General features: G+C 49.8%; 1 protein-coding gene across 3 annotated transcripts in view; it reads right to left on the bottom strand.

The window, feature by feature from the left end:
- Positions 1 to 5,786: 5,786 nt before the first annotated feature.
- Positions 5,787 to 12,495, bottom strand: part of PAX7 (paired box 7) — a 98,235-nt gene continuing 91,526 nt past the window's right edge. For all 3 annotated transcript variants that reach the window (XM_073233298.1, XM_017642937.3, XM_073233299.1), the window contains exon 9: positions 5,787 to 9,747. In XM_073233298.1, coding sequence (XP_073089399.1) covers positions 9,632 to 9,747 — 116 coding nt within the window. In that variant the 3' untranslated portion in view covers positions 5,787 to 9,631. The remainder of the gene's footprint in view (positions 9,748 to 12,495) is intronic.

Genomic DNA, 12,495 nt, shown 5'->3' with positions numbered 1-12,495 from the left:
ATTCAATATTTATTAAAAGCTCAGTTGGAAGAAAGATACATTAAGTATGATTTTTTTATGGACTTACCCTTCCACTCTAGATATTCTAAAATGTTTTGCATCAAGCTTGAAGTCATCAGGGAATCCTTTATCTAGATCATATCCTATTATCTCTCCCCACCTGCCACCAGAGTTACTTTTACTGAATTACTATCAACCTGTATTGAAGACCTTTGTGAGAAACAGTCCCTCATAACAGTAACACATCTTTATATATTTCAGGAATTTACTCTTACATTGTTAAATATTACATTACATTATCTTATTTAAGAAGACACCAGGGAGCACCTTCCTTTAACAAGTTTCTTATTTTCTCATTGACATCAGTACTTGTGTAACTCATCAGGTTTCCTACTTTCCATCAGCTGCTAGGAAGCTCCTGCCACCTCCTTATAATGTTAATAAGCATTCCTACAGTAAAAGATCCCATGGGCACATAAGTTCATGAGACACAGGGGTAAAGAAAATTACACCAGTTTTCTTTATTCTGTGATCTCTTCACAACTATTTTGAAGGTGGTACCAGCCTTATGCCAGTTTTATAGATGATGAGAAAACTGAGTCTTCAGAGAAGTTTAGACTACTTCCCCAAGGTTATCTAGTAGTAGTATAAGGACTGGAACATAGGCCGTTTGACTTCAATTTCCTCTCTTAAAACTGTAGACAAATCATTTATGTAAAATACCTTGCATAGAGAAAATACTCATCCTTAGGGCATGGGCAGCTGAAGGGCTGGCTTTAAGGCTAGCTTCACAAAAGGAGGTAATTCTGGAGGGTCAGGAGGGTATGGCCTAGCTCAAGGAATCCATCCACCTGTACCCCAGCACTTATCTAAGCCCTTCTACCTGGGATGTTCCTGCTCATGTCATTTTTATCCAAAGCTGTTCCTGATAACCCACAAACCCTGTACTGGTACTCCATCCTCACTCTGACTTCTCCTAGTTCCCACTTTCCTCTCTTAGAGGCCTGATCTCCCTGGACCAATTTGACAGGTCTGGGAAATGGGGCTTCATGGCCTTCAAATGCGCCATGGAAGTAACTGCTTATCAGTCATCTGTGTACCCTTGGAAGTTGAGGAGGTAGAGCCAAGCAGAAGGATTTTTTTTTCCTGCTAAATTTCCTGAGTAATGGGTCCCAATTCTGAACTCCCCTGAATAGACATCCAAACTATTTCCATGCCTCAAGATGGGTGGAATGGACTTCCCCTTCCCTGGACCTTGGGATTGGCCATGAGACTTACGTTGGCTAATGCCATGTTAGGGGATCTGACAAGGGAAGCTTGAAACAGGGCTTGGAATGGGACTCCCACAATGCCCTGTGACCTCTGGTGATTGGTAATCATGGTCCAGTAGCCGCCTTCTTCATGGGGCTCCCAGAACAAATATCATCAGACCTACAGCCTGAAGTCTAGCTGCCCATCTGTATTATTTTCTATTGCTGTATAACAAACTACCACAAATTCTTGGCTTAAAACAACACCCATTTGTAATCTCACAGTTTCTGTAAGTCAAAAGTCTGGGTCTTCTGGTCACAATCTCACCAGGCTGAAATCAAGTTACTGGCAGGGGCTGTGATTTCATCTGAAGGCTTGACTGGGAAAGAACCCCTTTCTAAGACCATGCAGGGTGTTCGCAGAATTCAGTTCTGTGTGTGGGACTAAAGTTCAGGCTTTCTTGCTGGTTTTTGTATGGGTCACTCTCAGCTCCTAGAGGGGCCCCTCACATCCTGGCAGTGACCCTTTCATCCCATAGCTGCTTGCTTCTCTAAAGGCTGCAGGAGGATCTTAGTCCAGTCTCCTGTGATGGAGTCTTGTGTAACATAATATAATCATGACAGTAACTCTTTCATCACCTTTGGCAGACAACATAACCATGCTGGGGTAGTGACCAGCCCATCATATTCACAATTCCAACTCACATTCAAGGGCAGGGGACTGTACAGCGTGTGTATACCAGGGGGCAGGAACCTTGGTGGACATTGTAGGGTTCTGCCTACCACACCACCCAACCCTAGATTAGCTAAACCATGACCGATCTACAAACCTGTGAAGGTGAGAATTAGTGCTTGTTGTGAGCCACTGACTTTTGAGCATTATTAGGTAGCACTTCTGAGGAATGACTGACTGATGCACTTCTTTGCAAGAAGTATTGTCCTCCTAATTCACACAGTGTCCTATCTCCACCTGAGGGAGGCAGGCTGCTATGATGGGCAGGGCAATGGGACCAGTGAGGTCTGGGTTTGAATCTCTCCTCCTCCACCTTCTAGTTAGGGGGGAATTGAGCCAGTTACTTCACCTCTATGGGTCCATTTCCCCATCTGTATAAGGGACCCACGATGCCTACTGCGTGTGGATATTGGGAGTGTTAACTAAAGTGAATGAGGAACACCTGGCACCTAGTAGAAGCCATACACATTAGCATCTTTTCTCTTTAAAGCTCCTATTTCTAGCCAACATGCCCTTGTCTTTCAAGAGTGAATGTGGCACAAATTTTGGGAGGTGCCACTGCACTGATGATCCCTGTGGATTGCCTGGCTGCTGGTGTCTTATCACCAGATGGTGGGGGTGACCTGCACAGCTCTCTGACCCAGGAATTCTCTGGTGGAGCCATTTTATGGAAGATAACCCTGCCTAGTTTTTATGAGAGACCAATAGCATTTATACCCTTAGACAAGACCCCTGCTCCAGCCTTCCAGCAGTTTAATATTAAAATGTGACCCTGAAGCTTTCTTCTGGAGCTGTCACTACCACTAAGCAGCTGTGTGAACTTGGGCAAGTGACTTCAGCTTTCTGACCCTTGGTTTCTTTCCCTGTACATTTAGGGTGAAACTCCCATTATCACAAGGTGGTTGTGTCAGTGATATGACAGTGCATGCACGGGCCTACCAGGGAGCTTCACAGAAGGTATTCCCTTTCTCTCAGTTTCCATCTCTCATGTATGTCTGTGTTTTAAGTGTGACTCCCTGCCTCGCCCTGCCTCCAGGGCCCACCGTGAAGAGAAGCACAGAGTGGGTACTTATAGTCATGCTTGCTTTCACTTTCCCATCTTTAGCCTCACTTGATCCTCATGCAAACGCCCTGCATAGGTGGGCACGGCAGTCCTCAGCATTCCCAATGGCCCTGCCTCCCACCTCCAAGGCACAGGGCGGATTATACTTCCTTTCTCCCTTTCAAGTTTCGTGTGGCCACATGACTTGCTTTGGCAAGTGGAGGGCGAGAAAAGGGTCTTCTGTCACGTTGGGTGGAAGCTTTCAGAGCCCGTGCACGATTTACCATATCTCTTCCCTTCTAGTTCTGGCAACCAGCAATCTCAAGTTGATGCACATTCTCTACTGGGCTATGATGAGTAGCAGACACAAAACTGAACAAGAGAGCAAATAGACCTTTGGTGTTTTAAGCCCCTGAGATTTGAGTTGGTCACTGCACCCTAGCCTGATACAGGAGGTCAGACGTTATTTGCATTTGAGGGATGAGGGGAAGTGGCTTGCCTGCAGTGACACAGAGGGTACCTGGGACTAAGGTCAAGGCTTACCTGTGGCAGCACATTTGATTCAGCAGAGGTGCCTGGAGTCCTGAACACACTCTCCCTTGTGCCTCTAGGAAGGGAGCCTCTGCACCCTGTCACAGCTGTTTACATCATTACAAGCAGGAAAACAATTCTCTGCTCAGAGCAAGTTAATGGGTAGTAGAGGGGGTGGAGTTCTGGAAGGTGTACTCTCAGGAGGATCAGATTTTCTAGACTCAGCTCTGCAACAGACAGGATACTCAGAAGCATGGTCTCTCTGTCCTGTGTGTACCTCCCCACCTCAGTGGGTCCATTTATCTCCTATCTCAGAAGCTTCTTTCTTTTACTAGTAAATTTTTCTCAAGGAAATACTGTGAAAGTGCATGGGCAACAAGACCAAGAACAGCATTACTGTGGCAATAGCTGATTCACTAGCTGTCCAATATCTGCTCTTCCCTCTTCCTTTAGACACAGAAACCCCTTGTATTCTGGGCACTAATGTGCCTGGGCAGAAGCCTACATTTCTCAGCTTTCCTTGGCATGTAAACAAAGATTTTGGGGTGGACTCTTAGGAAAGTTCCCTAAGAGCAGGGGTCAGAGAGCTCTCTGGGGGTACTCAAGGGCAGGCCTGTGTCTGGGAGCAACCTAGCATCACAGCACCCAATACTTTGTGTTATTTTCCAGCACTGGTGATGGGCAACTCTGAGCCATCCAGGCAGGCACTCTCTGACCAGCTGTTGGCTCAGTTTATTGTCAAGGTAATCTGGAAGATCCTTAGAGATAATTCAGCCTGCTGTTTAAAAACATATGGAAATAGGGTATGAGATGGGGAGAAAATTATCTCAGGACACACACACAGTCAAATACAGAGCTAAGAGTGGAACTTGGCTAGTTATTGTGCCCCCCTCCCACCCCCATCCTCCTGATTTATGAATGCATAGTTGGGGGGTGGGGAGACAGACCTGGGCTGGAACATGGCTGGGACCCCTGGTTTTGACATAAGCTGCCTGGATTCTGCAGGGGCTGGTCCAGGGCTCACCTCACTGCAGGGACTCTAAGCAGAGGAGGATGCTGGGGCAGCCCTCCAATGGGTCTCAGACCCTGGGAAGACCGGACCTCCCTTGGTCCAGCCCTGGAGAACTTGGCTGCACTGGGTAGATTCAGGTCCCTAGGATCACCTTACCAATCCCTCAGGTACAATTCTCTCAGCAGCTCCCCTACCTTGCCCCTTTCCTGTTCAGGTCATCCAAGTAAACCAGCACCCTGCAATGACATGGGTACCCTGGCTTAGAGACAGGAGAACGTATCGGGTAGATGCTGCTGGGATTGCCCAGATGCCTTTTACTGGGCCAGCGTGACCCCTTTCCTGTTCAGGTCATCCAAGTAAACCAGCACCCTGGAATGACATGGGTACCCTGGCTTAGAGACAGGAGAACGTATCGGGTAGACGCTGCTGGGATTGCCCAGATGCCTTTTACTGGGCCAGCGTGACTGTCTTCTAGCTGATGTGAATGTTGCTTCTGAGGGCTTATTACTGTACCTTCCTCTGGAGAACTGCCCTCAGCCCATAGGAGCCACTTTAACTGGATATACTTGAGCCCATAGACCCTTTACTTACCTACCCACATCCCCAGGGGCAGCCAGCAGCCAGTGAATAACTGATACTTCAGAATGAAGGTCCAGTCCCCTGGCCTCCACGTGAGACTAAGTCCGTGCTACAATTCATAGTCCAGAGCTCCCTGCAGCATTAGGTTGAAGCTGGACATTAGGTTAAACCTCTTTGCTTAGCTCCTTCCCCTATCCCATTCAACATCCTTCACTCTCATACAGATTTCTACTGAGGGGTCCCCCTCAATAAATCACGTGCCCAGGAATCCCCATATCGAGCTCTGCTTCTAAGGTGATATGTAAGCTCTGAGCTCTCTCCCATCTTCCAAATTCTACGTACTGGCAGAGGGCCACAGCAGGTTCTAAGCTTGGCAGCAGGAAGTTTGTCCTGGTGAAGAGAACTGAGGTTACATCAGAGACACACTTATGCAACAGCATCCACTGATCAAATATTGATTCAGCACCCACTACACATCTACCAGCTGCTTGGCATGGGTGACTCGGTAGAGGGCAAGAGAAATGCCGTTTCTACCCTGACCCTCTAAGTTAGGCTAAAGGGCTTCTTGAACCCTCAGCCTCTTTCAGGGCAGCTACATAGTGGCAATCAATTGAGTACACTGCACCTTGGAAATGCTTTTAATTTCTTTTAATGTATAACAGTTACGCCTGAGTTACAGAGGAAGCGCTTACAAGCAGGTAGTTAAAGCAAATGCCAGTTTCTCTTTCTAGTCTACTACTCCATATAGCTGAATAAATTATGGTGCGATTATATTTAAACACACATCCTGGGGCCCATGACCCCATTCACACACTCATTCACACTCTCATGCACATACATTCACTCCACATGGAGGGAAATGGCTGTGAGTCAATCAAACACAGAAGCAACCGAGTTGCATTTACTAGAAGGAATGATCTAGAGTGCTACGTAGGTATGTCCCGGGTAGGGGATTGGCCAATGTTAGAGTTGACAGGAAAAGCATTCAATATGCATTTGTTTCTGAGCATTTCAAGATGGCGTCTGGAGTCCCCCAATTTGGTCTTGGCTTGGTGCCTCTGCAGGAGGGGAGGAGAGAAGACTTGGCCACCTCAAAAAGCGTCCAGTGGTGAAGGGCGCATTCAGGAGCTTGTCGATCACATCAGCCTGAGACAGGCCCCAGGGATGCCTTTGTGGGCAATCATAGAGTTTCCCCAAGGTCTAGGATCCGCTCTCAGAATGCTTCAGCAGCTCCATCTAAAACATTGGATTTGGTGGAGCGGTCAAAGTCTGGGAACTGTCCTGTCCTCAAGCCACGGTCAGGTCAGCAATCCGACCTCACCTTTCTTCTGGGCAAACCTCTCTCTCCATTCCTCTCTCCTCTCTCGTTCCCCCTCTTGCTCTTCCCCTGCATGTTCCTCTGGCAAAAGAACAGTAAAGGTAAATCAAGTAAGAAATACGAGTATAAAAGCGTAGCTTGCACATCACTTCCTTTTTTTTTTTTATAGCGAGAGAAATACCAAATGAAAAAACAAAGCGTTAAAAATGAAAGAACCCAATAGAGCCTGGAATGTATAATTTGAAACAGCATTATGCAGATAAATCCCTACAGATGGTCCCTGGCACTAGCACGACACACACTGTGGGGGGTTTCTTTCCTTTTTTAGTGTGTATATATATATATGTATATTATATATATATATATATATAATGTCAGCTTCCTATAAACGAACAGCACATCACCACATTTCCAACTAACATACAATGAGCTCAGAAGAGGCGTCCCCCATAGGTAAGACCAACAGCTACTTGTGCTAAATTGGAGGAAACATCTCTTATTTTGCTATGGACTCTATTTACAGGGATGGATGGGGATTGTTTCTGGGTTGGCCTGGCTCCTGGGGTTCAGGCCTTCTTTCTCAGGCTGTCATCAATCCTCAAGCGTTTGAAGCCTTGTACATCTCATTCCACATCTTCTCTCTGGGGAAGTTCTGAGCTGCCAACACAAGGCTGAATTTTATCGACTGAGTTGGCTGGACACATTAACACATGGGGTTTTAGGGAAAAACCTGTCGGTGTCAGGGTCTCTTTCTGAGAGGGCTGGGGCCCTGGGGGGAATAAGTCCTTTTTTCTACCAAGATGATGGCTTGGGAGAATGCCATAGAAATTGGATGTAATGAGAAATCATTTGGTTTACTACCATTTCACCACAAGGGGAAGACATTTGGGATTGGTCCTAGCACTGGAATGTCACCTTCCAGGGGTGGGGCTGGGTGGTTTTGATGTCACCTGCCTGAGACCCCTGCTCCTGGGTAACAGAGGGTGTAAGGGTGATTTCTGAGCCAGGCCTCCAAGGGGAAGGATTGACCATTGAAAGACTGGGGATGAAGATTGTGGGATTGATCTTAAGGAGAGCTTCCTGGCTGTGACAGCTACAAAAACAGGCACAGAGTCACCACGGGGCAACACATTCTTCTTTTAGGTCCAGAGCTTGAAGAACCGAGTCTCCTGTAGTGGATGCTCCAGTTGAAACCTTGGCTGAACTTGACGGTGGTGTCTGGGATGAGGTCCTGGGGCCCTCTGGACCCAACTCCAGGGTGTACCTGGCCAGGGGTGGAGGTGGAGCTCACAAGGTCGTGCTCAGCTGGGTGTTGGTGGCTACCAAAGAGTCTGTCCCCAGTTATTAAGTTTCTTCTAAGCCAGAGATACAAGCCGCTCTGGCCATAGTCCAGGACAGCCTTGGTATTACTGAGTCGGAAGAGGAGAAACAGGTGAGCTTGTGATATCCATGCAGGAACGTGTCCTAGCATCTTGCCAACTCTGCTCCCCAATGGGGAGGAATCGGGCGGACTCCCAAAGCAGCAACCCTTCCCTCCCGGAATGTCTTGTTGGCTGAGGGCAAGAGGCATGTGTTGGGCAAAGAGGTCACCTCGTTGCCCATGTGGGGAGAAGCAATTTGACCCGATCTTTGTGGATTCAGTGCTATTTCCTCCCGTCACAGTGCCTTCTACCCAGCAGCACTTGATAAAGGGGATCCAAGTGTAGATTATAATGGCGGGGATGGTGAAGATGAATATAATTTTGATAAATAGGTGAAGGTGGTTAACCATTCCCGGGAGGTGCAGTCAGGGCTCGAACCATTCCCCAAAGGTCTCAACTCTTGAAGAGCAGGGAGCTTGGGGAAGCCACTGGAGCCGCCAAGGAAAACGGCTTTTCCCTCTTCTCTGGAGCCTTTGGGGTGCCCCTCTGCCCCAGAGAGGTGGCCTGCAGGCTGGCCACATCTGCCCCCACCCAACTGTGCTGACTCAGGAGCAGAGGTCTCACTGCCAAGAGTGAATCAACATAGAAAGATGTCACTCTGGGTGTGACAGAGACATGCCACTTCCAGCCCCCATGCCCAGGGGAATTAAGTGGTCGTCTGTGGGGTAAGCAGTCTCCACCAGCCCCAGAACCCTGCTCCAGAGCTCAAGGGGAGACCAGCACCCCAACGGCCTAAAGCGACTCCTAGGTAGACAGAGGCCCCTTCCCAGAGGGTGGGGCTTCCAGGGGGAAGGCTCAGGTCTCTGACAGAGGCATTGTGAGAAACAGAACCTCAGTGGGGTGTAGCTTTGAAGGAATAGAGCTGAAGCCTTTGGCAGCAAAGATTTGCTTCCAGCAGGCAGGGGAGCCCCAGTTGAAAAAATTCCTTTTGAGCTTGCCCTGTGCCCCTTCACTCAGGTGTCCTCAAGACTGGATCCCCTCCCTGTCCCATCTGATTCAGCAGATGAGAGAAACGAACTGCTGCCCCCTGATGCCTGGGCTGTGTCCTCGCATCCCCACATGGCCCCGCCCCGCTGGCTGAGCCTATTCCTGGCCCTCCCAGTACCCCTGCCTGGGCCAGATTCCCCCTACACCCAGCAAAGGTATGAGGGAAGGGTCCTGGAGCCCTCAGAATTCTTGAGTGATTCCCCTGGGAAAACCCCAGGGCTAGCTGGAGTCTCAGGGTCTAGGGGAGGAATGGGCTGTGCTTCTGACCCACCTGGGTAGCCAGCCCCAAACATTTTCTGCTGAGAGCAGCCCTGTGAGCTCCCCCTGCACCCTTGGCCGGGATACTCACCGGAGTCGGGTCCTAAGGGCCCCAGGACCTCATCCCAGACACCACCCCCTTTGGTGCCCAAGGTCCTCTATTCCGGGTGAGCTTCGATCTCCGTGCCTGAGAAGGCACAGAGGCCACAACAGGATTTGACTGGGTGGTGGCGGTGGGCGGGGGGGTGGCAGGCTTCAGGCTGACCGGAAACCCTCCTGGGAGAGAGCGGAGGGGCAGACTCCAAGGGGTCCCTCCCGGTGCCTGACCACGGGCAAATGGTAGACTGGCTGCACATGTCCAGAGGGCTGGCTATAGAAGAGAATGGGCTCCTTTCCTGGCTTCCTGGGACCCCAGGGCAATGAAGGGACTGAGGCTGGGAGGCTCAGGGATCAAAGCTGTTGGGCTGGGACTTGGGCTGGGGCCAGGCGCCCCAGGGGCCCTAGTAGGCCTGGCCAGTTTCCACAGGCAGGAGTCCCAGCACAGCGGAGTGCTCCCCGAGCTTCATGCGGCGCTGTGTGGACAGGCTCACGTTTTTGGCCAGGTAGTCAACAGCAGCTGGAAAAGTAAGAGAAACTCCTAGAAACTGAGGTTCTTTTTGCCTCTTCTTCCATCTGGTCCACATCCATCCATCCATCCATCCACTCTTTTGTCCATTATTCCATCTCTTCTTCTATCTATCCATCTGTTCACCCATCCATCCATCCATGTATCCTTCCATCCATATATCTTCATTCACCCATCCATCCACCCACCCGTTTACCCATTCATCCATCCAGCCATCCATCCCTCACCTGTTTAACAATCATTCAACAAATATTTACCTAACACTTACTATTTGCCCAGCTCTCATGGGTTCTGTAGGGAGGTACAGAGGGTACCTACATTGCTGAGTGAAGAATCAGTCCCTTTCCAAAACACCTCTACATATGTCCACAATGGGGACATCCGTTGAGTCCCATGGAGCCCCGGTAGTAATCAGGGCAAGGTCCTTCCACCTTTGTGGACCCTGGGCCCACCTCATGGATGAAGTGAAGCAAGATCCCCTACCCAGCAGCCAACGCAGCCTTTGTAAGTGACCAGCAGGGGTCTGTGCAGGAGCAGCCGGGATCCTGCTCTGCAGGGAGCCGACACCTCCAGCCATGCGGTTCTGGTCACCCAGAGGAAAGGGCTGAGGGTGTGAGGGTGAGTACATGTGCGGGAACAGTGGAAACAAGAATCTCTGTGAGTACAAACAGCTCAAACATGAATATTCACACATGAGCAGTTCTTGGACATGTACATGTGCACAGAAGTGGGTGAGTTGTGTGCACCTGTGTGAGTAGGAGAACAGTGGGTATGTTTTTGCATGTATAAGGTAACTGTGCACAGGTGAGTTTCACCTAAGTTAGGTACATGTGTTGGTGTACATGTGTGTACAGGTATGACCACTGGACCAGTGTGCTGTCTTGACTGTACTAATTGTGCCTGCCTGAGGCTACAGCAGAAATCAGCCCTGACCAAATGATTTGCTATGTGACCAAAGCCTCTTGAGGCACAGGAATGCCGCCTTCCAAGCGGGCACCTGCTGAGGCCAACCCAACCCCAGGACCTCTCACACCCAGAGGTGAGGGGAAGATGGAATGAGTGTTACCCTAGGAATCATGAGGACTGGCCCAACTCCCTCTCTGTCACCTGTCAACTGAGGGACCCTGTAACATTCGACATGCCTTCCCAAAGTTGGAGTCTCCTGCCTAGGATAGGTGGGTGAAGCCAGGAGGTGACAGGCCTGGAGAAAGGGCAAGGCTCAGGGGACCGAGATGGGGAGAATCAGTAATTGAGCTACAGGAGACTGTATTGCCTAGGGGCTCAAATGACCTAGGTTCTAGTCCTACACCTGCCAAATTTTCAAGTGTGATTTTGGGCATATCACCTCACCTATCCAAGCCTTTTCTCCTTGTCTGTAAAATGGGGATGAGAATAGCACCTAGGTGGCAGAGTTGCTGTGAAAATTAAATGAGTAAAAGCATATAAAGTAGTTAGTTAGCACTGTGCCTGGTACACAGTGAGCTCAATAGACTTGGGCTCCTAGGATTGGGATTTAGTAAGCAGATGTGACCTTTGATGGGAACATGAAGGAAGGGAACAGTGAACAGGGGAATTCAGAGTCCCAACTCTCTCCTGTTCACGTGGCTTTGGGCACATCACTCTGCCTCTCCAGACCTGTTTCCTTGGCTGTGAAGTGGGTAGAACAAATTCCAACCTCCTTAAGGGCTCTCATGAGGCTCAAATGAGAAACTTGCTTTAAGATGCTAGGCACAGAGGGCTCAGGGCATGGATCCCTAGATTCCTAAAAGATATGCAAATGCCCTGGGGTTTGAGAATCTGGACCCTGTGCTCCTCAGCTTCCCAGGCTCTCGGGCTTGGGCTGAGCCCCTTGGAGATGACCAGAAACCCTCCTGGGAGACAGCGTTCTCGTAACTCTCCAAGACTGGTGATATTGTTATCCCTATTTTACAGATGAGGAAATTGAGACCCTCCCCCTGAGAGATGGTAGAGCTTGAAAGATTATGGCCCAAAGTTATGGAGCCAGGGATTCAAACCCAGGTGGTCTGATGCCAGCTCCTAACCACCCTCCCAAGCTTCACCCAGCAGCTTCCTACAGAGTAACTGCTGGTATCTGCACAGCACTTTAGAGTGAAGTGCTCTATACCACAAAGCCCTCACTGGCCCATTTTCTACTCCAAGATATGTAAGTGATTTGCCCAAGGGCACATGGCCAAGGCGGGTGACCTTCCCGGAGTCACTGAAGGCTCTGCCCACCCTTCCTCATTCCACATCATGCCAATCCCAGATGCCGACCTCTGCACCTCTTCCTGTGGGTGGGGTGGAAAGGTGTGGTCTGAACAACAATGACCGAGAACTACAAAGCACAATCCCATAACATATTGAGCACTTGCTATGTTCTCGGCAAACACGCCCTCATTTAATTCTTTCAGCAGCTCCTGCTTCGGTTACAGCTGTTCCCATCTCACAGAGGTGGAAACTGAGGCACCGAAAGATGGCTGGCTCAGGGTCATGCACAGCATGTGAGATGGAGGAGGCCAAGTTTGTGCCTCCAGCCACCCTATCTCCCCCTCTTTAGCCTCTCCCAGCCACGAGCCACGGCCCAAGCACAGTAGGCGCTTCCCAGGCCCTGGCAAGGTGTGCGAGCAAACACCAAGAAGCCAAACTTGACTGACACCAGCCAACTTCAAGGGCAACCAGGGGGCTGCGGAGCCTGCCTTTCCCGGGGGTCGGGCCTGGGGCCGGTGAGGGCACGGGTGT

This window comes from Manis javanica, chromosome 4, assembly GCF_040802235.1.
Source record: "Manis javanica isolate MJ-LG chromosome 4, MJ_LKY, whole genome shotgun sequence".
NCBI classification, from domain to species: Eukaryota; Metazoa; Chordata; class Mammalia; order Pholidota; family Manidae; genus Manis; species Manis javanica.
This window is presented reverse-complemented; position numbering and strand designations above follow the sequence as displayed.